The sequence below is a fragment of the Euprymna scolopes genome, chromosome 12 (assembly GCF_053919585.1).
Source record: "Euprymna scolopes isolate OS-2025 chromosome 12, ASM5391958v1, whole genome shotgun sequence".
NCBI classification, from domain to species: Eukaryota; Metazoa; Mollusca; class Cephalopoda; order Sepiida; family Sepiolidae; genus Euprymna; species Euprymna scolopes.
In genome coordinates, this window is record NC_136493.1 from 74,987,978 (window position 1) to 75,014,805 (window position 26,828).

Genomic DNA, 26,828 nt, shown 5'->3' on the forward strand with positions numbered 1-26,828 from the left:
TACTGTTCTGCATACATCTCCCTCTACTATCCAGATTTAGTCTTCCTCTGAACTCATATCTAAGTGCCTTAAATACTCACGTTACACATCCATCATATAATTCTCATACTATTTATCTTTATGCAACACATGTCCTCCACTCTGAGCAGTCAAGTTTCACTTCCAGACATCACACTGCCTTTAAATAACAATAACGCTCTGCTATTAGCAATAACAGAAAATCCCTGAACTTATTCAATCCACTCCTAATTCTTGCCATCACACAAACTATTTCCTGTGCTCTAACGGTATCACCAAGGTAAGAAAATCTGAACAACCTCAATAGCTTTGTTATCCAAATGAAAAATTCAGAAAATCTGTTAAAACCATGGTAAGCGAAGTGCTCTCGAGCCTCTGCGTATAATTAATTATAAAATAGTGCTTTGATAAAAATACTGGTTATCATCATTTCACCGAGTTGGCATCAGAAAAAACATCCAGCCAATGAAAATTTTGCCTTAATAATGATAAAGTATTGTTTTGCAACACTAAGAACAAAATTTTAAGCATTCATCAATAGGAAATTTAATTTTAGAATTAAATATAAGTGTGAGAAAAAAATCGTTTGTTTTCTTTTCCAAAACTAATTTATGTAATTCATGTTAATTTAATCTACACAAGTTACTATAAAAGCTTTATAAAAAAAATTTACCTGATTGTGTATTCCTTCAGGTGGACTAAGATGACACTGCAAATAAGAGTTAAAAATCTCTATAGATTGTGTCCGCAAAAAGCCAGGTGGAAAATTCCGATTGTTAGAGATAAACTGCATCCAGGCTTCCAGCATTCTTTCGTAAGATTCCATATGAATAGTCTCATCTTTGTTAACCTAGGAGAAAAAAAATGTTTTTAATATTATAATTAACAACCAAAATAAAGATCAATATCATAAATAATACAATGCATATACAATATTAAAAAAAAAAAAAAAAAAAAAAAAAAACCTGTCCAAGACTTGTGCACAATCTGGATTTTCTAATAAGTGCTAGCCTTTAACAGATTTATATTGGGCCTTTTGAAATTAGAAACTATAATCTGGTAAATAATTGCTAAGATAGATGTTATTTCATTCTTTTATCCAATCTCTAGAAAGTGCAACGCATATTGTTGATTTATACAAGCACGTAAATTTATAAATCAATGCAATTATTTGGTTAATAGCTAAGCAACTTATTATAAATGAATGGTAATATCTATTTCCGAAAACAATGATTCTCAAAGTTTTGCAATTTGGAAGGAAAAAAGACTAAGTTATGAGTTATGTTCCTTAGATTATAAAGCTTCAAAAAATATCTGATTATGTATTCCTTCAAATAAGCTGAGATGACATTTATGTGTCAATACCTACAAAGTTTTGAGTGATTTTGATAGTTGTGTCTTTAAAACTATCATATAACGTTGATAATACAAAAAAAAATTAAAAATTTGAAAACATTGCCATCTTGTGAGTTGACGATTTTACCCACAGAAACTGAACTGTTGATTAACAAAATGCAGTTTTCTAACATTGTACAGAAAATATACATCTTTATTATTCATTTGTGACACTAATAAAAGCTTGACAATAAGGTACATTGATTTTATTTCTAGTGTGAATCAAGGCGAGCAACATAGCAAATGCCAGCATATTAAGCATACCAACATTTAAATTTGAAAAAACAACAAAGATTTAGAGATGTTTTGCATATTCAAATATGGAAATTTCAGCTAAGATGCTAATCATTCAGAAAGATTTCCAAATTGAATAATAATAAAATTCTCCAAAACATTTGCATATACTGTCAACTTTTTTAGGCTGCTAACATGTAATAAACACTATAAAAGGGGGAGGGGGGGACGCAGGACTTCAATAATACTATTTTTCTTTATTCTTCAATAAAATATTAAAAATAAAAGAAATGTTTTGCAAATCTTACAATTTCTTCACGTGCTGCTTCTTTTCCAAGTATACAAGTTAGTGCAGTCATTTGATTGATGAAGGTGTTCAGCAGCTGCTCTGGCAAACCAGTGAAGCAAGTGAGTGGGAACATAAGCACCAGATTCTTGATGGCATGAGCGACTCCAAGATATTCATAATATTGGAGGTCAATACTGAAACAAGGTCAGAAAAGGAAAAATTACTTTCCAAAACAAATAGATTAATTCTATAGAATTTACAAAACGACAAACAACTTTGTGCAGTAGTTTGAGGTTAATTATAGTTGTTATGTATTATCTCTTATGCCATAGGTTTTTTTGGGGGGGAGGCTTATTTAAAAGCAAAACAATTTAACTTGGCAGATGAAGTGAAACTGAGGGTTTATACTTTTCTCCTGACTTTATTAAAGTGTATATTGAACACAACCTAGAAGAGCTCTTGTATCAGCATGAATCCACCCCTCTTCCATTCAGCAACGAGTAAAGTAGTAAATTAGTAGAGAACACGCTAAAGCCTTAGCAGAGAAACTAGCATAGGAAACATCGGAAAAACAAAACTTAAATAACCATTACATATGGAGCACTATGCATTTGTAGAGACATTAGTTACAACAAGCATCTCATTTTAGACAAGCATTATCAAATGCAGAAAATGTTGGACCTTGAAATGCTTAAAAAACACTATCTCTCACACACACACACTGTAAGATTCTGCTGGAGAATGGTTACTATACGACGCAACACAACAGAGTGTGTAAATATCTTCACTGGACGATCTGTAAAAAGGTGAATATCAAATGCAGTAGCAAGTCCTAGGAACATATACCAGAAAGAATAGTTGGAAATAAGTCATACACCATCCATTATCACTATGTAATCCCTACAGATATGTACCTACAAAACAGCCATAATACATAACAGTGATATGGGACAAAAAGGATAAAGAAGCAACCTTAGAAGTTAGTGACTCCAATGATGCTGGGTTAAACAGAGCTCAGAGGGAAAAATAAAATACTAAGGTCTTATGTATGACGTGAAAAACTAGAATCTTAGGAAGATATCTAGCATTCCAGTAATGATAGGAGCAACTGGACCAATGAAAAATAATTTCAAAATCTATCTGGCAAATATACCCAGTGATTCAAGTGCAAGAGAGATTCAAGCAATTGCACTTAAAGGGACGGACAGAATCTTAAAGATCTCTCTGTTGAAATATTTCAGTTAGCAGGTGAATGTTTGGCATCCAGTAGGATACCTCACTCTCAGCTTGAACAAACTGACAAGTAAGGAAAAAAAAAAAAAAAAAAAAAAAGACACTAGACTTTTTAGCCATTAAAAAACGTGCAAAGAGTGCTTTATACCAAATCGATGATTAAAATTGTACTCATTTTTGCATTAAATATTAATCTTTAACTGTGCATCAAACAAATACCATAATATTCGGTTTGCTGTACTTTATCATAACACCCAAAACAAAATTTCAGGCAGATCATCCCAGTAGTTTCAGAGAAAAAATGCAACAGACAAACTAAGAGAAATACATAAGTGTGGGTCAGTATTTGTTATATTATTAAATATTCGCAAGTTTACAAAACACAACTATGCAGACGTTTCAAAATGTTTTTATTAATATTCAGAAATTCCAAATTATAGATATACAAATTTATGAAACTGGTATTGTCATAACACATCATGAGGTCACAAAATTTTTAAGCAAATATTTATTTCTTGCTAATAATTATCCTCATGCTTTCTTTTAATTAGTTATGACAATTGCATTCTTCCACTACTTCTCTTATCTGCTCTTCCCTCCACCTAAAATATTTATACAAAAATGAAAATGTATATGCTAACAAGCGAATACTGTCTAGAGTTTGAGATATGTAATAAATGCATACATAGGAGACAAAATAGCTTACCTGCCAAACATGTGTAAGAAGTTTTCAATATATGAAGCAAGGAATTGTGTGCGTGCAGCATCATTTGGGAACACTGGCCCACTGAGGGAAGCCAGTTGGGTGAGGCACTGCAAGGAGTGATGGGCCATCTCAGAATTATGTCGAACTTTCTTGTGAACCTATAAAAGAAATTTGATTTTAAAACTTCAAAAATTGTTTTTTTTTAATGGATATAAAATATTCTTTATAAATACACTTATTTGTTCTGTATTTCTTTTTTCACAAAAAACTAAATCATAAGAAAATAGGAAAACTTTGTTGCATTAATAAATCATAAGAATTTAAGTATTATATTAAAAATATTTAAGCAAGAGAGGTTAACGAGTAGAAAGTAGGAATTGGGGTGCGTTTGATTGGTTCGTTTTAGTTGCAACTTTATTCATTTACCAAGATGCCTATTATGAGGAAATGACAAATTTATTATGTTTTAGTGATCTTTTTTCTGTAATGGATTTTTTTTTTAGCAGTAATGTTTGTGAAGTCATTAAGTGTACTACAAATCACTTTAAGGAAGAGGTTTACATCAGAAAGTTTAAATTTGTTATATTTTTGATATAATTTTACTTTTCCCAGGAATGATGAAATCACATTAAGATTTTCAATTTGTGTTATTTGTGCTGTAAAAGAGTGGAGGGTCAGGCAAGGGGATAGAAATAAGAACACAATGGAGAAAAGAGAAGAGCCAATATTAAAGTGGATAAAAAAAAGAGAAACATAAAAGGAGATGGAGGTATATACTAACCCGAAATAATAATTGCATAAGATCATCATTCAATAAGGTGTCCCGCCACGTGTCATTTGGCCGAAGAATTATATTTTGTGTAGATTCAAATGATCCTACATGTCGACGGAAAACTGATAAACATAAGGATATTAAACATACACATTTGAAATATCACATTATTTGATACTTGTGAAGTAGGCATTAAAGATATAGATTCATTTTTACAAGTTTTAACACCCTAAAAAAGATTGCAACATTCACAGGCTGACCATCTGGAAAATATCTGAATGTGGACGCTGTGTACAGAATAACGGCCATTAAACAAAACTGACAGTGTAAATTGATACTGTAAACAAATTAGCTAATTTTTTTAGCTTTTTGCTCCGAGTACTATCGGTGAAATAAATTTTACTCTTAATAAATTTGAGAATCTGACAGATGTTTTTCAGTAATTCAATTAGGATAATAAATAGATTTAACAAATCATTTTTACAGCTAGGGATAAGGTTAAACAAAAATAAAATTTATATAAAGAAATTCTGGTAATATTTTAGAAAATTTCCACAAATGGAACTGAAAATATTTTAACAAAATCTGTTTGGATTTGGAATTTCCCTACTAGATTTAGAGTTCAACATCAAATTAATTGAGATTTGAGAATTTAAATTCAAAGATTTGCCCAATCATTTTTGTATATACTTTAGTGTATTTTTATATTTTCAACAGCAGATTAAATACAATTAAACACATTAAATTTTTATTATGCTGTGATTTGTTACACAGAATTGAGTAATAGAATCTATGGTAAGTTTTTTTAGTCATATTTTGGAGGCTATTTGCATAAAAAAACCATACCCAGCCGTGTGCAAATACAAGGAATTGTGTTTAAATTATTCAACTAGTATGCTGATTTTCCTTGAGGAGTTATTCAAATTATTTTGACTTTTTTCTTTTGTTTGTTGAGTGAAAGTAGCCATTCCTTAAATATTTTTTCCATATTCCTTATTTAAGAACGTAAATTAAGATATAACTAAGTATCAAAGCAACCGAAAAAAATATAAGCAAGCTTAGAATTGATACTCAGCTCACAGATAAGAACGCAACACAGAATTCTTAATTTAGCACATCACACATTTTTATGATCAAATTTAAATAAATCATTTTAATCAGTTCCGTACCTATGACAATATTTTGACAATCTCTTCAACCAAGTTACATACTGTGATGTTATTTGCAATGACGTATCCTATAACAAATGAGCAAAAAAAAAAAACGCTACTCCCAATTCTTAATTTTCTTCTAAAGATTTATTTCAAAATATTTGTAATCCCAAAGATGCAAGAGAAAAAAAAAATGTAACTTACATCTATATCTGATGTTGAATTAACATTGTGACGAATACCCCCTCACACACTATTTTTTTTCTCTAATTTAACACTTATGATATGTCCTCATATAAAAGATGATTTCTGAACCAGAAAAGCAGTAATACCAAGTATACATAAACATGAAAACAAAAAAAGGATACAGGCTTTAGGTGTGAACTCCCAGCTGAGCACTTGTTCTGTGATGGAAAGTAAACGATTCATTACTGCCGTGGCTTCACGACTCATTGGACTCGGTTGTTGCTCCAGTTCATGGAGAACTTGCACAGCAAACAAGAATACACGCTTCAAGTCTTGTTCCTGGAGAAATGGGAAGAAAATTGATAAAATCAATAAATTTGGTAAAGGGACTTGACACCATTTTTTTCATAAATACTTATAACAAATTATGAATTTACTCCAAGACTACTACCTATATCTATTGTTAAGGAATAGAGAGCGAGAGAGAGAGCGAGAGAGAGAGCGAGAGCGAGAGAGAGAGCGAGAGAGAGAGAGCGAGAGAGAGAGCGAGAGAGAGAGAGAGAGAGAGCGAGAGAGCGAGAGAGAGAGAGAGAGCGAGAGAGAGAGAGAGGGGGGGTGAGTTATAGTGTAGTCACATTGACCGAAAGTTAAGATCAGCTGATTGGATTGCGTGCGAGTCATGTGATCAGGTTAGCTGAATCGTTGAGATTTGATTTGGACTCAGAAGACGACAGACGGCTTCCCGTTGTCTCCTCCTCTTCACTGGGGGGGGGGGGGGGACGAACGCTGATGTGTGTAGAAGAAGAACCCACACAGGCCGATTTCACTTCCACCTTCTGCAAGACATCTGGAAAAAGTGAAATAAACGATAGAACCAATTCCTTGTCTTGGAGTGATTGAATCTTCATCCAAAAACAGGTATCAAGTCTCCCTCCAGGATGAGAAATTCCAGATGGTCCAACATCGAAGAAGCAGAGGTAGGTTCTGAAAATACATGTCACTCACACATGATTCCCTTTATGATACAACATAAATTTATAATATAACACGTCATCTCTTCTAATCCATTATTAGAGATGACGCAACAAACACTCAACCCTTTATTATAGAGCAACAACGTAACACTATTATGCATTATAGTCATTATCTTAACTCCTTAATTTTACCCTAATTCCATCTTTGTGTCTTCATATACATTAATACTGTATCTTTTAACCATAGTTCAAATCATTTCTTCTAATCCAAATTAATACAAAATAATGTCTGCTCCCTACGTTGCTACATTCACATACTTTATGCTTGTTATGAGAGTGGCACTTATCTATCATTTTTTTTAATTTTAGAAGGCAGAACTTTATTTAAGTAGATACTTATGTTTGTGTCAATGCTAAGTTGACACTTAATATGTATAGTTTATATCTATATTAATATTTTATTAAGTACAGTTTATATTTACATTTGATATTACATCTGTCTTGAAAGGATACTCGGAGTCATAATTCATACCTATACTTAAAATTATGTCTATTAAGTAGATATTCCTTATTTCTATTTTTTCATGGGCAAAAATATGTAGTGTTTTTGCATGAAAACTAAATCTAAAATCCTAATATCATTTTGAACCAAACTAACATTTTATCCTATTCCAATTCTACTAATGTCACAATTTTTTAACCATCTTTTATTCCTCCTTTAAATCTAATAGATACAGATCTAATGTTTACAACAAATACTTTATAATTACCCCCACCTCTTTTCCACTTATAACGAAAGAACTATATTCTTAAATTTTATTTTAGTTCTTTTGAGAATTAACTTTTCACTAGATACATATATCCTTAGTACTAACAATTCTAATTACCCATGCAGGGGTGCATAAATATCTGGTTTAGAACCTAGGGATGAGGCTACCCTTGTCAGTGCTGATAGACCCATAAATCTCCTCAGATTATCCATCTGAGAAGGAAAACTGATGTTAAACATGTGCTACTGATCTTATACGTTTTGGTATTAAAAAAAAAAAAAAATAGGGAGGGGAGTTGGGGGCTTCTTAGTCCTGTCAGTTTTGGCAAATAGCAAACAGAATCCTGAACAGAAGCGTGTGCTCCATCCCAACTATTATCAATGGACCTGAGGTAATCTCGTCAGCATCAGACAAAGCCAAACTCTTTGTCAAGAACTTTGCAGCTAATTCTACCCTTTGCGACCAAGACCGCCAACCCCCAATATTTCCTCCTGTATCAGAAAACACGCTATGTGATATACGTATATCTGTACATGATGTTGCCAAGCTAATCAAAAACCTTGATTCCAGTAAAGCAACTGGCCCTGATGGTATTCCAATTATAGTACTCAAAAAACTTCAACCTGAACTAGCGCCCATACTTACAAAACTGTTTAAACGTTGTCTTAAGGAGAATAGTTTCCCATCTCCCTGGAAAATCTCATCAGTATGCCCTGTATTTAAGAATTCAGGTGATCGCTCATCCCCCTCTCAGTACAGGCCAATAAGTCTCCTGTGCGTCATGAGTAAGTTGCTAGAATCTGTGTTAAATACAGAAGTAATCAAACATCTCAACAAAAATAACCTTCTTAGTGACACTCAATATGGTTTCCGTTCTGCTAGATCTACAGCAGATGTCCTTACAGTTATATCGCATAGGATTAGCAAATCTCTCGACGGTGGCAATCTTTCTAGGGCAATTGCTCTTGACATATCTAAAGCCTTTGATAGGGTATGGCATAAAGGTTTACTTCATAAGAACGCTAGCTATGGTATAGCTGGAAAAGTCTTCTCAATTATTAAATCATTTCTTTCTGATAGGTTCATAAGAGTAGTAGTTGAGGGGCAAAAATCAGAAGCTCTCAGTATTAATGCCGGTGTCCCTCAGGGATCCATCCTGGGCCCAACTCTTTTCCTGATCTACATTAATGATCTTCCAAATCATATCCTTACATCATTTGTAGACATTTATGCTGACGACACTACCATTTATGGTACCACATCTAAGACAGTAAACGAGCAAGTACTCTCCAATTCTCTCTCCTCTGATCTTGAGCATGTAGTACAATGGGGAAAGGAGTGGCTGGTTACTTTTAATGCATCTAAAACCAAGCTTCTCTCTTTACATCATCAACATTTTAATCCACATTTGTCATCAATTGAAATGAATGGCTCTCGTCTTCAGGAGGCCTCAAGTTTTGACAAGCTTCTGGGCTTGACCATTACTCCTGATCTTAAATGGAACACGTATATCAAATCTGTTGCCAAGGCCGCTGGAAAAATGGTGGGATCTTTCTATCGATCCAGTAGATATCTCACTGCTGATGCTATTCTCTATCTATATAAGAGCCAGGTACGTCCAAGGATGGAATACTGTTGCCACATCTGGGCAGGAGCTGCTAGAAAGGACTTGTCCTGCCTTGATAGAGTTCAAAATAGACTTCGTAGCCTCGTAGGAGATGTCCTTTTCTCCTCCTTACAACCTCTATCTCACAGAAGAGATGTTGCGAGTTTGTCTCTGATGTATCGTTATTTTCATGGAAAGTGTTCAACTGAGCTTCAATCTATGGTCCCCCCTCGCCAAACTTTCACAAGAAACACTCGTCTAGCTGTAAACACTATCAATAATTTCCCCCACTCTTTATCTGTGCCTAAACCTAAACATAGATTCCATGAACAAAGCTTCTTTCTTAGAACTGCACGCCTGTGGAATTGTCTTCCGTTTTCCTGCTTTCCGGCTGACTACAATATGGTTGTGTTCAAGTCTAAGGTAAATAAGTTCTTGATGAGCCGTTCCATATAAGTTATTAAATTTACCAAATTTTCATTACTAATGATTACTATATTGACCAACTTCTACTGTACACTCTTTAACCCTTATCCTTGAGTGGCCTCTGGGCCTTGATAATGTGGTGATGCCTTTGTAAAAAAAAAAAAAAAAAAAAAAAAAACAACCTCTCTAGAGCTGGCAACTCAAATTACCAGTTTGTAAACCTAAACTGCTTAAGGAGTAAATAGGCTCTACCTAGCACCTAGGTTTCATAATCCTTCTTTGCCTATTAGCCAGGCCCAGAGATGTGATTACAGGGACTCAGCAGAGATGCCCAGTGCTTGGCCTTGGAAGAAGGTCTGCTGTCAGTAAGTTTGCCATATTAGTATTTATCTTCATGCTAATCTTTGAGGTGTATGATTGCATCTTGTCAATGGCTGATTGAATGTCAGCAAAGTTTTCATCCAATACAGCAGTATCATCAGTATAATCGAGATCCGATATTTGTAGACCATGATTTGCTGTTACACCATCAGACGCCCAAACTCTTTGGTAGCAGTTAGAGCAGCTACTCTATCATGAATTGTATAATATTGGGATGGTTGTAGTGCCATGTCGCACACGGAAAAGGACCTTGCACCCATTTCTGGTGAGCTTTCCTAAAGCCACAATCCTGTGAATGAAGAGTCGACTGATAGTCTACTTGTGTTGCGTATTTGGTATTATGCACATCCAATCTGTCCAACACTTCTCACCCTAAAACTAAAACAAATAAAATGACAGCTTAAAAAATATGATCAACCCAGATGCAAACTCAAACAAAACCAATCCATCTCCTCCCTTGAGACTTCCATTCACAAATATCCAAACTTTGGACATGAATTTAAATGGCATATAATCATTTATCCTAGCAAATTCCCGGGATATGTTAATGCCAAGTGAAACTAACCTACACCTTTCTACCCGCTCTAACCACTTTAGCATTTATAGTTATCTCCCACTGTCATAAGAACTCAGACAAACATATGCACAGACTTCAAGTCTATATTCAAAATACCCTTCTCTTGACTAGAGAATCCAAACTAAAATGAGAGAACCAGGCCTTTATGTGCATTAGACGTAATCTGCAATATAGCGTAAGCTACTTATATTTTCTCTACAGTTCTACCTAACCTATGACTGTACACTAATCAACCATGTCTCTGACAGAATAGATGCAGCAATCTCCTTAGATACTAGCACTCAAATAGATATATTTGGTGACTTTAATGTCCACTACAGTAATTGGCTTAGTTTTTCTAGTTATATAGACACAGCTGGTAGCATCACACATAGCTTTTCTATATTTCATTTTCTGTCAAAGACAGTAACGTTCCCAACCAACATAGCAGATCGACAGGATTAGCAAGCCTAATTTCTAGTTCTATTTATAACTATAGTTCCAAAGGATTGTGTAACAAATGCCCATAGCCCACTTGGGAATGATGATCACATTGTGATATTGGTAGAAATCACCCTAAAGCTTCAACCCCAAGTTTAAGAGTCTTTATTCAAAACAAGGTACTTTGACTAGGAAGCCATCAGGAATTACATCAGTGACATCTCATGAAGTATCTTTTCTTTTCCTGCAGAACTGTGTGCAAAAGCGGTTACTGAATGGTTCAAAGCAGCAATTGAAAAACTTGTTCCCACATGGAAGTTATTTAGCAAACCCCACTCTCCCCAATGCTTCACATGAACTTGTACAGCTGCATCGCTCAAAGGCAGCATGCATTCCACAGACTTATCTGATATAAGTCCAGTACAAATAGGCAAAAGTATATAGAAACTAGAAATAATTATCAAAGTGAAATAGTCGCAGCCAAGAGAAAGCATTCCATAGTTACTAGAAAACAGTCACAGAAATTAGAAAATCATTTCTGAAAAATTTGTAACATCGTAGTAAATAATGAGCAATCAATAATTCCCCATTATTCAACAACTTGAGATTGTTTACACAGCAAGCGAAAAGGCAAACTTACTTGTCCAATAGTTTAACTTTATTTTAAACCCACCAAACCACCCCTTCCCAAATTTCCCTTTGCAAATAGAAACCACTTTTGATCTTAAAAATCACTCCTTTCCATGCTTGTGATGTTGTAAAACACCTAGACACCTCGAAGACATGTGAGCCTGATCTTATCTCTGCTATACTATTAAAAAAAAATTTTTTAAATAAATAAAATGTTCCATTGAGGTTGCTTCGGTTCTTGCCAATAAATTTTTTAAATAAATAAAATGTTCCATTGAGGTTGCTTCGGTTCTTGCCAATAAATTTTTTAAATAAATAAAATGTTCCATTGAGGTTGCTTCGGTTCTTGCCAATAAATGCTTTACCATATATTGCTTTCTTGACTGCTGGAAAATTGTTTCTGAAAGTACCAGTTTTCAAGAATTCTGGTGAAAGAACTGACCCACTCAATTATCACCCCATTAGCTACCTTCCTCTCTTTATCAAAATCTTTGAGTCCTAAATAAAGCACAAGTCTACCACCTTATAAATAATAAATTTCTTTCCGACTGACGGGATGAACTTAGGCAAACCTGTTCTACTGCAGAAATCCTAAGTAATCTCTGAATATATATATACCACACACTGGATAAAGCAGTGGAAACTGGCAGTAGTCTTTGAGAGAGTTTGGATTGACAGTCTTCTCATGAAAATGAAATCATATGGTATTATTGGACGAATACATAATCAAATCATTCTTAGAGAAAAATCCAGGTAATCCTTGATGGTCATACATCAAAACATGATGTAAATGCAGATGTGACACAGGGGTGAATCCTTTGTACCTTTATTATTCCTGATATTCATAAATGACCTCCCTATTAAAATGTTCTGAGATAGGTACATTTGCTGATGACACCACACTCTATAACATAAGACTCCCGGGGGGAGGGGAGATGGGGGGGGGTACAAATGAACACAAAGAAAATGGCTAAAACCCTTGAGGAAAACCTCCATTCTGTAGTGGAATTGGGCTGTAAATGGATGGCAACATTCAATGCTGCCAAGACTAAGTTTTTTTTTCCTTTAATAATTACAAGAAACCTTCTCGACCACTAATTAACACTGACAGACAACATAAATCTGAACAAATACATTGAGGACATTGCCAAAGCTGCTGCGAAGAAGATGGGATCTCTCTACCGTACTAGAAGGTAACTCACATTTCAGAGTATCCTATATCTCCACAAAGCCAGTATTCATCCATGCATGGAGCATTGTTGCCACATCTGGGGAAGTGCATCTACCACTAATGTCTTGCTCTTAGACAAGGTTAAAAAAAAAAAAAAGTCGCCAACCTGATGGGTTTCACATTAGCAACCAAACTTTAACCTGTCCCCATCGCTGAAATGTGACATCTGTCTGTTTTACAAGTATTTTAATGGAATGTGCTATGATGAACTCAAAGGATTTGTATCCCCTCAGTTTAATTACTCCAGACAAATGCAAAAATCACACCCCTAGATGACAGAAAGCCTTCTACTTAATACTCAAATTGCTTCTTCCCTCAAATTGTTAGACTTTCAAATTCCCTCCCGGGTCCCTGTTTCCCTGACTGTACTGACATGCAGACATTTAAATGTAATGTAAACAGACATTGCGATGCTTAACTTCCTATGTAGTATCCCTATAAATATGGTCCCAAATAGTAGCCCCTTAAGTCAAAGTGGTATTGTGCCTTGTTTGGAGTAAAAAAAAATAAATAAATAAAATAAAATAGAATAAAAAATTAAATTTAAAAAATCTTACTTCAAAAGTTCTTTTACATTTAAAATGAAATTCCCATGTGAAACCAACACTGCTTGCTCGGCTGGCACTGGCATATTCATTCAGTAAGGCAATTAGCAATGAACAGGCAACTAATTGCTGAAAGCGAAAAAAGGATCTTATTAGACAGATTAAATATTAATGAGAAACAACATAAAAACAAAAAATATGTAACAGTCTTTTAAATCAATTCAGTGTTGGGAGAGAAAGATAAGAATGTTATATTTATTGCCTTATCACCATTTAATTATTAAATTTGGTTATAATTGAATTATTTAAACTAGTTTCATCTTGGTTGCTATTTTTACAAAGTTGATGTAACTTTTGACTGACGGAACGAGAACAATCTACTCCTGCGAATTGAATAGATATTCAAAATTCTGTATAGGCTTCAAAGTTACATCAGCCAAAACAGTGAAAATAGTAGTTTGAATAATCTGAATAATACAAACAATAAAACTTCATGTGAAAAATTGTAAAACATTTAATGTAATTGTCATTTTTGTTTAACTAAATGTTACTTTCTACTCCTTGCAAAGCAAAGTTAATTGCAGTGATGTGTGACAATCTGAAGCCATAAAATCCTTGCTGGATATGTTAAAAGTGTTGTTTTCTTTTAGTGAATATACAGTAGTCTAAGAGGATGGCGGCCAACACTGACTCATCCATCATTTCAGTAAGTGTTAGAAGTGTTAATCAGGTGAGAACATTAATATGTTGGCCAGCTTTAACAGAAAAGTCATGGGTGAGTTGTGGCCATTGAATAGTTATATAAAATACTTTTATTTATGATTGAAAATTATGAGAAAATTTCAAAATATTTGAAAATAAATAACTTCTAATAAAATATTTTAAATACATTTCAGAAAAATTATAAAATCTAAAATAAAAATGTAATTTCTTTTTACTGATGAATCACATATCAAAATTAAATGCCACTCAAGGATAAGAGTTAATGAAATGGATAGATTGTCAGTTGAAGGATGAAGAATTAATATCAATCTTCATTTGAGAGCATTGGAAGTGGGGAATTATTTAGAACCAAACTGTTACAATGTGCATTTTAATGAATTTTTTTGCAGTGGCATAAAATTAAGTTAAAATTTTGGTTAACAAGCAAGCACTATGTAACGCATGCACTTCAGGCAGGTAGCCTTATGCCAAACTAGTACAGTTGTAAAAAAGAAAAAAATGAAATAAAACAATGAGATTGGCCTTTAATAAAAGTCACTGTATTTAGGAATAAAAACAATGTATTAATCAAATAGATCAGGCACAAAACAAAGAATGAATTACATTATCCTTAAAAATTTGAAAACATTAAACTGTCAAATAAAAAGTCATTTAAACTTTTAAAATTCTTATCAAATTCTAATGTATTAAAAGATAGAAAGTTCAAGAAGCCATTTACATCATAATTTTATTTTAAAAAATGATTAAATCATTACCTTAACAAAATTAATTATAGATAACTATTTAGTTAATTTGATTAACAATTTAATGAATACACTAATGATTAAATTTAACTTTTAAAATCTTATTTAATAATAAAAATAATTTGGTTAAAAAAATATTTTTTTAAATGAAACACGCAAGTAAATAACATCTAGGCAATGCTGGGTAGGAACAGTTAATTTTTATCAAAATGGTAAATTAATCAAAACAAAACAAAAAAAAAAAAAACAAAAAAAAAACAAGTGCCACTCACCATTGTAACATTACCACTGTTGACAAGACGTGTCACATCTTGGAATAGAGACTCTCGACTAGCACCTTTTTCATCTATTGTGCCTCTCTTTAAAATAACAGCCACTGTTTGTAGAATTTGTTCTCGTACATAACTTTGGAGACTGAGAAAAGAAAAAAGTAGAATTTCAAAACGGCACAAAAAAAAAAAAATGGCTTTAAATCTGTCCATGTCACATGAAGAAAAAGTTCAGAGTTTAAATAATCAAAGACATTGATATTAAATTTATGGACATTTTTTTTGTCCCTGTATAGATCTCAAAGGCATTTACTAATAGTCTGAAAGCGAGACAAATTATATATATATATATATATATATATATATATATATATAAACACAGATATTATCTGTTGTATATATCACATTCATTTTTCCCCCCCCCCTATTCCGCACAATGTCCCCCACAGTGAAATAAAAAAAAATTCTCTTCATTCCACTATACCCCTATCATTATACTAAAGTAGAGTTGATAAGTGTGTGTGATTATATATACACACACACAAAATACAAAAATTGATAAGTGTGTGTGATATCTATCTATATATCTATAAAAGTGAACGTGTCTGTCTGTCTGTCTGTGTACATTTCCCTACGCAATAACTCTGTCAATTTTTAGTCTATAGACTCGAAATTTGAAATACCGAGTACTGAGATTTGGGAAAATCGATGTGACGGGTGTCAGCCAGAAATTTGGCTGTTAAGGGGTCAAATTTCAACGATTTGACCTTTAAGAACTCTACCAAACTCCTCCGACAATTTTAGGTCTAGACACTTGAAATTTTAGATATAGGTTCCTTGAACATGGATCTAACTTAATAAAGTGATTTGAGCCCGAAACAAATTTTAAGGGGTCATAATAGGGGTCAAAGTTTTAAAAAATTAACCATTTTTTTTTTTGTTTTTTTTTGCTTTTTTTGCACAGCATACACCTCCAAACACCCGAGCAAGGGGTCAAAGTTCAACGATTTGACCTTAGGTTCCTTGGACATGGATATAACTTAATAACTTGATTTGAGTCCAAAACAATAAATGTTAAGGGGACATAATAGGGGTCAAAGTTTAAAAAAATTGACCGCTTTTTCTTTTTCTTTTCTCAACATACACCTCCAAACACCCGGGCAACGCCAGGCTGAAATGCTAGTTATATATATATATATATATATATATATATATATATATATACACACACAAAATACAAAAATTTTAATAACACAAAATACATGTTATAACATTCCTTAGCTTGAGATTTTTAAAAGTTTCATTTTAATTCTAATTTGATGTAATTTGTAAATAAAGAAACAAATCACATTTCTCTCAACCATCTATGTATTTCTCATCTCCTCTCCTGTGGTGATTCAACAACTTTAATAGTTTTTAAAGGCATTTAGAGAAAGAGTGATATTTTTTTTTTTTAACTAATTTTTAATTTTTTTACTAATATTTAAATAGCATGTTTATACACTCTGCAAACACATTATTTAAGTTAGATAGCAAAAAATAATAAGTCTTTACTTCTATATTATTCTTATGGATAATATAGAAGTAAACTGACCTATTATTTTTAGTTGTGCAAGAAAAATGTCTTAACAGATATGTCACAGTTTATGAATCTTTAAATGAAATCAAAGTGGAACAAACAGTGATAGTGACTCAATATGTTATTGTAATGTCTGATACATACATATATAAGCTAACCTTAAAGTGAAACTAAAAGAAAAAGAAAGGTTAAAAATAAAAAAGAACAGAGCCAGTTATCAGATGAGATAATTTTATGCAATAATCAATATTGCTCATACACACTACTTCCAGTTATTGATATTGCAGCAGACCTTGACAAACAAAATGCAATAATATATACAACAATCAATGTGCAATATTATAAAAGGGCTTTTTCTCATATGAACTAACAAAAAGCACACATGCAGAAACTAGATTTGTTTTAGGTGAAATTTAATCTTCACATTCTTTTAAATTCTTGGTTATTTATGTTTTCTTCATTGGGTTCAACTTCAAAGGACAACATTTGTCAAAAGAGTAAGAAACTTACTTTCCCATCTAATTTTCATGTGTCTGTACTACACACTTGTGTAAATTAGGTAAAGACTCTAGGGGAGAGGGGGTCTCTCTCTCTCTCTTCCTCTAAATGCCTACAGAAGTATTAAGAAATATCAGAAATAACAATAGAGGAATATATTGTTCACTTCATTATAAATTACAATTCATTAAAACATTTTTAAATATAACTCAATCCTAGAACAATAGTATATTTTAGCATGTATTTTGTGTTAATCTAGTGAATCTGTAATTATAAAAGTGCTTAATACTAAATACACCATATATTTACACAAATAAATATACACATTATAGTTAATATTAGCAATGCTAGTTTCCAGGAAAATCTTTGTTCACACTTTTTCACAATTCCGATATAATTACCGATTCCGTACTAAATTCCTGATTTTGATTATTTATAAATCTCTAAATATTTAACTAAAATATTTTGTCTCAATTACTGTAAAAACGCATCTTACATGTGCATATATTTTCTCAAACGTAAAAACATCTATAGATTTTAGTTTTAGTTTTATTAAAAGTTTAAAATCAATAAATATTATTACTATTATCAGTAAAAAAAATTTTTTAAAAACAAAATCAAATAAAATATATAATGGAATCGTATTTGGCATCGGAAAATAGGCACAAATTTTTAAATTTCGATTCTCCCAAAAGTTCTGATTTTTCCAATTCATCGCCGCAACCATTTCAGATTATTTAGAAGTAAATCAAGTTGCCATTGGAAATGCTTTACCCTTCAAGCTCATATTTTTCATATTCAATTTTATTTTGTACACAAATGGCATGTTGATTAATTTGTTTTGTGGACATATTTGGTAGATAGTTTATAATAAATTCTATTTAACTGATAAATAGGACCTTGACAGATACTACCATTCCAGAGTGAACCAGAAAGAAATTATAATGAAGGAAAGGATTGTCTACACTCTCCAAAGTTCTTAAATTGGGGTCTCATCACTGGGTGTATTTAAGGACAATAACCCATGATCAAGAACATCGGTACAATTTGTAATTCTTACATAAGCTTAGTAGATAATGTTTATAAATGCTGCAGTTGACCAATGTTCAATGCCTTCAAACAGGATGCAAAACTAATGACTAGAACATTTTATATACCTCCACCCCCTAAGGGGGTAGATAGTTTTCACATAAATTTATTATATATATCTCTCACATTCTGAAAATCACACATGAGAACATGTGTGTTGTGTGTGTGTGTGTGTTCAACTGAGCTTCAATCTATGGTCCCCCCCTCGCCAAACTTTCACAAGAAACACTTGTCTAGCTGTACACACTATCAATAATTCCCCCCACTCTTTATCTGTGCCTAAACCTAAACGTAGATTCCATGAACAAAGCTTCTTTCTTAGAACTGCTCGCCTGTGGAATTGTCTTCCATTTTCCTGCTTTCCAGCTGACTACAATATGGTTGTGTTCAAGTCTAACGTAAATAAGTTCTTGATGAGCCGTTCTATATAAGTTATCAAATTTACCAAATTTTCATTACTAATGATTACTATATTGTCCAATGTCTACTGTACACTCTTTAACCCTTATCCTTGAGTGGCCTCTGGGCCTTGATAATGTGGTGATGCCTTTGTAAAAAAAAAAAAAAAAAAAAAAAAAATGTGTACATTTCCCTACGCAATAACTGTCAATTTTCTAGCTACAAACTTGAAATTTGATATACAGGGTACTGAGATTTGGGAAAATCTTTGTAATCGGTTTTCGGACAGAAATTTGGCTATTAAGGGGTCAAACTTCAATTGAGTTCAGTTGAGAACTCTAACTCCTCCGACAATTTTGGGTCTAAGCACTTGGAATTTTAGATATAGGTTCCTTGGACAAGGATCTTACTTAATAACTTGATTTAAGCCCAAAACAAATGTTAAAGGGTCATATTAGAGGTCAAAGTTAAAAAAATTGACTTTTTTTTTTTTTTTTGCTAAACACACACCTCCAGACAACCGGGTTGAAATGCTAGTATATATATATATATATATATATATATATATATATATATATACACACACACACACACACACACACAAATATATTCATCCCAAACAATGCACATTGTCACCAAGATGTAATGGGCTATTATGAATTAGGGGTTAAATTTATAGCAGCATTCTAAGGCGGGAGGTGTACAGCAAGGTGTTTGTTCATATTACATTCAAATTTCTACATGTTTATACAATTGGGAAAAAACGGGAAAATACTTCCAAAAGCAAATAATTTAAGGAAAGAAGTTATTAGAGTAAAAAGTTTTCCAGCATCTGGGGACCTCTACAGAGAAGGGGTGGAATTTTTGCTGCTTGTCAGGGGTAATTATGTTGAGTGAGCACAAGTACAGCAAGTTTGTACGAGTACATTCCATTGAAGTACTTGTAAAACAATCACAGAAATGCAACATTATGGTGATGAGTCTGGGGTTGAAACTTTGGGAGATAGTGTGATCTATTAAAGGCTCTTTTTGGGGAACCTGTCATTTGTATAAAAGTTAGTTTGTGAGCTAACAGAACATTAAAAATATTGTAACAATCACAATCTAGTTTTAAAAAAAAAAAGATAATGGTGACACACAAACACATAAGTGTGAGGGCAGCTAAAATATGTTGATGCAGGAATTTATAACCTGCCTTCTACTGACAGAATTAGTGGGTAAATAATCACTACAAATTCATGAAAACGAGAAACTGAGGATTAAAACTTCCATAGTCTACAACAGTATCCGTTAACTCAATCATGTAATCAGTAAAAAGTGTTAAAAATGTTTAGTAAGCATAACAACGGGAGTTGACTCACTGAACCACGATAAGTTGAGAGGGGTTGCGTAATCTAAGAAAACAGACAAGGGGAAAATGATGTTAAATGAAGGAAAGTGTTCATTTTTATGGAATGAAACCTTTCAGCTTATTCAATTCTGAAACACTACATAGGACCCTTGCTTTTAGGTGGCAACTTGTTATTACGGCAAATAATCTTTATCTTAAATTAAGGGAAACTTATCCTTCAATTAATCTTTAAATTTTGTATATTTCTTTTAGGCTTTTTATCCAAACTTATTTTTAAATCTTTTTTATTTACAAAAACAAAACGTTTTAGATTTCTTTTTAAATAACAATGAAACAATATGAATGAACAAATAAGAAAAAATGTTGACAATATTAATGTACCTGGAAAATGTTTTCTCCTTTGGCAATGTCATCTTAAACTAAAAAAGGCTACACATATCAAACAATTGGATATGATTAATTGAATTAAAGATGCTGTTTTACACAGTCATAAGGAGGTATACAGATCTTAACAGTATAAGCGGAGGGGGGGTCACAATAAATCTGAACTCTGCCTAATATTTAATAGAGTGTGCAAGTATCCATGAAAACAAGCTGGCAGTATTCATTTGTTAATAAATTGACTTACCTAACATGTTGAGTAATAAAATGAAGGAGGAATGATCTTAGAGATTCTATGTCTTCAGATGAAAGCAATAGCCACTCACGAACAACGCTTTCTTTGATTGTAGTAGCTGCTTGAAATAAAACATAGTCGCACTTGCAATTTTCTGAAATAGAAAAAGTAATTAAAAATAAAAAATTAAAATGAGGAATACAACTTTTACAACTTAAAGAACTTGTAAATAGACAAACAAAAGGCATGGTCCCATTTACAGTAGCCCTTATGTCTCATATGCCTTGTTTGCAGTGATTAAAAGTTAAAATCATGCCTTTATTCAAAAATATTTCATTTAGAATTTATTTTTTTTACACTTTTCCAAAGCCTAACAGTTCAAGAAATGAAACTATTAAAGTAGAAGGTATCTCAGCATTTGCAGACTTCTACAGTGGAGGTGCTGTTGGGTTAGTCTGGAGAAGTACTAGGATTTCAGAGCAAATTCCATTAAAATACTTGTAAAACAAGCATAGGAATACAACATTGCAGTAATAGGGCAGAGGTTGAAGTTTAGTCAACAGTGCTCAACCTATCATAGTACACTCTTTTTTGGACCCTTTTTAATAGGGAGGAACTAGTGGTTGATGCACCAGACCAAATGTGAAAAAAATATTCCATGCATAACAAATGGTGGATTTGTAGAGATATAGAATACTGGTAAGTGTGATACGTTTTTTAGCACAGCATAGGAAGCCTATCTTCTTTGCAGCACCCTAGGTAATGCTTTTGGTATAATTGTTTCTAATTCATAGAATGCCATGTTATCGGTGGTTAAGAAGGTTTCTTGTAATTGTTAGAGGAAAGAAGCTTGAAATGCATTAAATGTTACCATCTATTTGTATTCCCATTCCACTGTAGAGTGGAGGTCATTTTCTAAGAATTCAATCATTGCTTTGGATAGGATTGTTTTTCTCCGCCCACAAGTCTGGAATAGAGACAATTTCAACAGAGAGGTCGTTCATGAATTTCAGAAATAATAATAGTCTAAGGATCGATTCCTGGAGCACATCCACATTAATGTCATGTTGTTTGGATATACAGCCATTTAAGACAACATGGATTTTTCTCATGTTGAAAAAGGATCTAATTACATCAAATATTCATTAAGTAATATTGTACAATATAATTTTTATATGAAGATCTTCATGCTTGTTAAATGGCCGCAACATTTATGTTTTAGACATTAATACATCAAAGGTTACAACTTTAGCTTCTCCTGCCTAGTTCAGTGCATGGTATATGTGTTCAGAGATGATTGTTAGGATATTTGTAATAGAACTGGTTTGCCTAAATCCACATTGTAGTCACAAAGAAGTTCAGTATTTACAAGTTGGTGGACTAGCACTAGATTGATTGAAGATTTAAAGATTTGAGCAAAGAGCAGAAAGAGATTGACAGAATGATAATTGAGCAAATCAGTTCTTTCACCTGAATTCTTGAATAATAGTACACCAGAGATAATTTTCCAGCAATCAGGAAAGCAAGATACAGCAAGGTATTTGTTAGTTTGGAGAAAACCGTAGCTAGATCATCAGAGTTAGCCATTATTAGTATAGTAGGAATAAAATTTATGATATCATGGAGATGTAAAGGACAGATGAGATGATAGTGTTGTTTCTGTCTCCAAAAGAAAAATTTGAGAGAGTAGTTTGCTGAGTATAAGGTAAAGTTGGAGGCAAATCACGCAAGCAATTCATCCTTCTCAGTTGCTGTACAAGCAACATCATGGGTGTTGGATAGTTGAGTTATTGATTGTCCATTGTTTACCACACTAAATTGTCCAGAAATTGCATTCTTAATTTCTGCAACTCAATGCATTTTCTCGTCATTTCAGTATACCTTCTTTTGACTTTTCACTCTTTATGATTTCTAGCTCCCATAAATGTTGGTGTATTTTTTACCAATGGTGACTGAATAGAACACTTGCTGCTTTTGCTAAATAGCCATAGTATAGATTGAAGTAAACTATTGCTAGAATAGGACTAGCTTTAGAATCTCCACATGAGAACACATGCTTCAATGCCTACTTTAACTCATTCAATTGCTTTATTTGTGCACAATTCAGTGAAGAGAGAAAAGATTTTATTCAATTTATTATATTATACGAAGACAGCCCCGCCACGCACACTAGAATTAAAATTTTTCTTAATTTTTTTAATTTGGAAATATTACTAAATTTTTCAATTATAATTTTTCTTGGATTTTTTTTTTAAACATTCATTTAATGTTTAGAAGGAAAGTTAATTCACAACAGAAACTGAAATGCTTTTTTGTTTCTAGAAATGAGCATGCAAATCTGAACAAATAATTTCCATATATAATAATTTGATTGGTCCAGAATGGAATTTTTGCAAAGTACACTAGGTTTGCTCCAACAGATGTCCGATACAAATTTATTATGTCTAGACTATTAGCCACTATATTATGCAGCTTTTGAACTCCATCTTACACATATCTATTTGTTATATTAAAATCCTAAATTGCAGCCTAGGAGCAACATCACAGTTGCAACCATCTATAGTGGAAGTAGTTGCTATTTTTCCCCTCTAAATAAAAAGCACTTTTACCACTCCCAGTTAACACCAGGAGGTATTCTGCATTTTGGTCAGATATGGGGTTGCACCATTATTATCTGGCTCATATACTTATATACACAATCATTCCTTTTCCAGATTCCAAAAATCAGTATTTCTCCCTTCTCACATTCCACCAAATTTCATTGGATGAGAACTAGTTATTCGTTCATTCCAGAATGTAAATCCTACAACTGAACACTCCAGCAATTTACAAACATGGCTTCCCTCTATACAAAAAGCAATCGTTATAAATAAAATACCCCAATTACAAACATTAACACAACGAAACATGTCCATAAGCTAAGACTGCTTACATTTATACATTAAATATACTGTACATGTTAACTTTTCTTATACAGCTACGCTAGCATGCTACATATTTTGTGTTTACATACACCGTACATACTGTTTGTGGACATCTTGTTACAAGCTGATAGCCATTATTTCTTCTTCCTCTTCTAAAAGCTGAATATTTCTTTTTTTTAAATTATGATTGACTAATATTCTTTCTTTATACACTGATTAAAAAATTTAAAACAACCAATTATGTGATTATTAAATTTGAGACCCAGCTTTGATGTGATTTGGAAGCCTTTAAACCGTCTAAAACTAATTTCTTCTTCCTTTTCAAACATCTGACTAAAATTCTTTCTTTATACACTAAATAAAAGCATTAAAAACAACGATTATGTGATTACTACAATCAGGACCCAGATTTTGTGCAATTTCGAAACCTTTAAACTGTCTGTGTTTAATTTTATAATTAAAAATTTATCACATTGATTAATAAAAATAAAATGTTGGTTTACTTTTACAGTAAACATTGTTCTTGAAAAAAAAAAAAATAAATAATAATGCAGAATGAAGTTTTATAATGATTAAAAATGTTTTGTCTTATAATTTAAAAACATTGAACAATAAAAATAAAATGTTGGTTTAATTTTACAGTAGATAAACTTCTGTTTACATTAATCAAGTTACCGATATCAACCAAACAAGTCCCTTTTATTGATTACATAGTTCAAGGACATTTGTACACCTAAACGGCAAATCTTTAAAAAGGTGTTATTTCAAAGGTCGTAAAATCATAAGTTCGCCATAGGCCAGTCAACTAAATCGTTTCCATTTTTTGCACCTCCTTTTCCTTACACATACAAGCCTGCCTATTGCAGCTAAATTTTTTTTTTTTTGTCATTCACACGGGTACTTACTGCTATTTTCATTTTTGTAAGAGGGTTGCTTATTTTTTTTTTTTTTTTTTTTATGGCTCACACGAGTAATAACTATTACATGTTTTGTTTTTATTTTTTGAACGCAAATAGATCACAAACCAAAATAAATTGTTCTTGCCTTATTTTCCCCCCCGATTGTATTTTCTTTTGGACAATGTTTGTGCATGCTTTAAACACTTATAACTAATATTAAATGTTTTATTTTTACACAAAAATAGGTCACAAAACAAATTGTTTTTGCCTAATTTCCCAATTTTATTTCCTTTTAGGTATATATATATATATATATATATATATATAGAAAAATGTCTGCAAACAATATTTCTTTCAAAATTGATAACAAATTTGTTTCTGTTTAACACTAGAAATTTAAAAAGGTTTATATTCTTACAAATTATAAAGTTTTCTTTGTATTGTATATTGTTTTTTTTTTTTTTTTTTTTTTTTACACAGGCATCACCACATTATCAAGGCCCAGAGGCCACTCAAGGATAAGGGTTAAAGAGTGTACAGTAGAAGTTGGTCAATTTAGTAATCATTAGTAATGAAAATTTGGTAAATTTAATAACTTATATGGAACGGCTCATCAAGAACTTATTTACTTTAGACTTGAACAAAACCATATTGTAGTCAGCCGGAAAGCAGGAAAACGGAAGACAATTCCACAGGCGTGCAGTTCTAAGAAAGAAGCTTTGTTCATGGAATCTACGTTTAGGTTTAGGCACAGATAAAGAGTGGGGGAAATTATTGATAGTGTTTACAGCTAGACGAGTGTTTCTTGTGAAAGTTTGGCGAGGGGGGACCATAGATTGAAGCTCAGTTGAACACTTTCCATGAAAATAACGATACATCAGAGACAAACTCGCAACATCTCTTCTGTGAGATAGAGGTTGCAAGGAGGAGAAAAGGACATCTCCTACGAGGCTACGAAGTCTATTTTGAACTCTATCAAGGCAGGACAAGTTCTTTCTAGCAGCTCCTGCCCAGATGTGGCAACAGTATTCCATCCTTGGACGTACCTGGCTCTTATATAGATAGAGAATAGCATCAGCAGTGAGATATCTACTGGATCGATAGAAAGATCCCACCATTTTTCCAGCGGCCTTGGCAACAGATTTGATATACGTGTTCCATTTAAGATCAGGAGTAATGGTCAAGCCCAGAAGCTTGTCAAAACTTGAGGCCTCCTGAAGACGAGAGCCATTCATTTCAATTGATGACAAATGTGGATTAGAATGTTGATGATGTAAAGAGAGAAGCTTGGTTTTAGATGCATTAAAAGTAACCAGCCACTCCTTTCCCCATTGTACTACGTGCTCAAGATCAGAGGAGAGAGAATTGGAGAGAACTTGCTCGTTTACTGTCTTAGATGTGGTACCATAAATGGTAGTGTCGTCAGCATAAATGTCTACAAATGATGTAAGGATATGATTTGGAAGATCATTAATGTAGATCAGGAAAAGAGTTGGGCCCAGGATGGATCCCTGAGGGACACCGGCATTAATATTGTGAGCTTCTGATTTTTGCCCCTCAACTACTACTCTTATGAATCTATCAGAAAGAAATGATTTAATAATTGAGAAGACTTTTCCAGCTATACCATAGCTAGCGATCTTATGAAGTAAACCTTTATGCCATACCCTATCAAAGGCTTTAGATATGTCAAGAGCAATTGCCCTAGAAAGATTGCCACCGTCGAGAGATTTGCTAATCCTATGCGATATAACTGTCTGTAAGGACATCTGCTGTAGATCTAGCAGAACGGAAACCATATTGAGTGTCACTAAGAAGGTTATTTTTGTTGAGATGTTTGATTACTTCTGTATTTAATACAGATTCTAGCAACTTACTCATGACGCACAGGAGACTTATTGGCCTGTACTGAGAGGGGGATGAGCGATCACCTGAATTCTTAAATACAGGGCATACTGATGAGATTTTCCAGGGAGATGGGAAACTATTCTCCTTAAGACAACGTTTAAACAGTTTTGTAAGTATGGGCGCTAGTTCAGGTTGAAGTTTTTTGAGTACTATAATTGGAATACCATCAGGGCCAGTTGCTTTACTGGAATCAAGGTTTTTGATTAGTTTGGCAACATCACGTACAGATATACGTATATCACATAGCGTGTTTTCAGATACAAGAGGAAATATTGGGGGTTGGCGG

General features: G+C 32.9%; 1 protein-coding gene across 1 annotated transcript in view; it reads right to left on the reverse strand.

Moving 5' to 3' along the window:
- LOC145291343 (exportin-4-like) overlaps window positions 1–26,828 on the reverse strand; it is a 261,999-nt gene that overhangs the window by 53,314 nt on the left and 181,857 nt on the right. The window contains exons 3-10 of the mRNA XM_080137107.1: window positions 20,824–20,965; window positions 15,283–15,424; window positions 13,557–13,673; window positions 6,167–6,323; window positions 4,657–4,769; window positions 3,876–4,033; window positions 1,956–2,130; window positions 692–868 (exon numbers count right to left, since the gene is read on the reverse strand). Of these exons, the coding sequence (XP_079993233.1) occupies window positions 692–868; window positions 1,956–2,130; window positions 3,876–4,033; window positions 4,657–4,769; window positions 6,167–6,323; window positions 13,557–13,673; window positions 15,283–15,424; window positions 20,824–20,965 (1,181 nt within the window). The remainder of the gene's footprint in view (window positions 1–691; window positions 869–1,955; window positions 2,131–3,875; window positions 4,034–4,656; window positions 4,770–6,166; window positions 6,324–13,556; window positions 13,674–15,282; window positions 15,425–20,823; window positions 20,966–26,828) is intronic.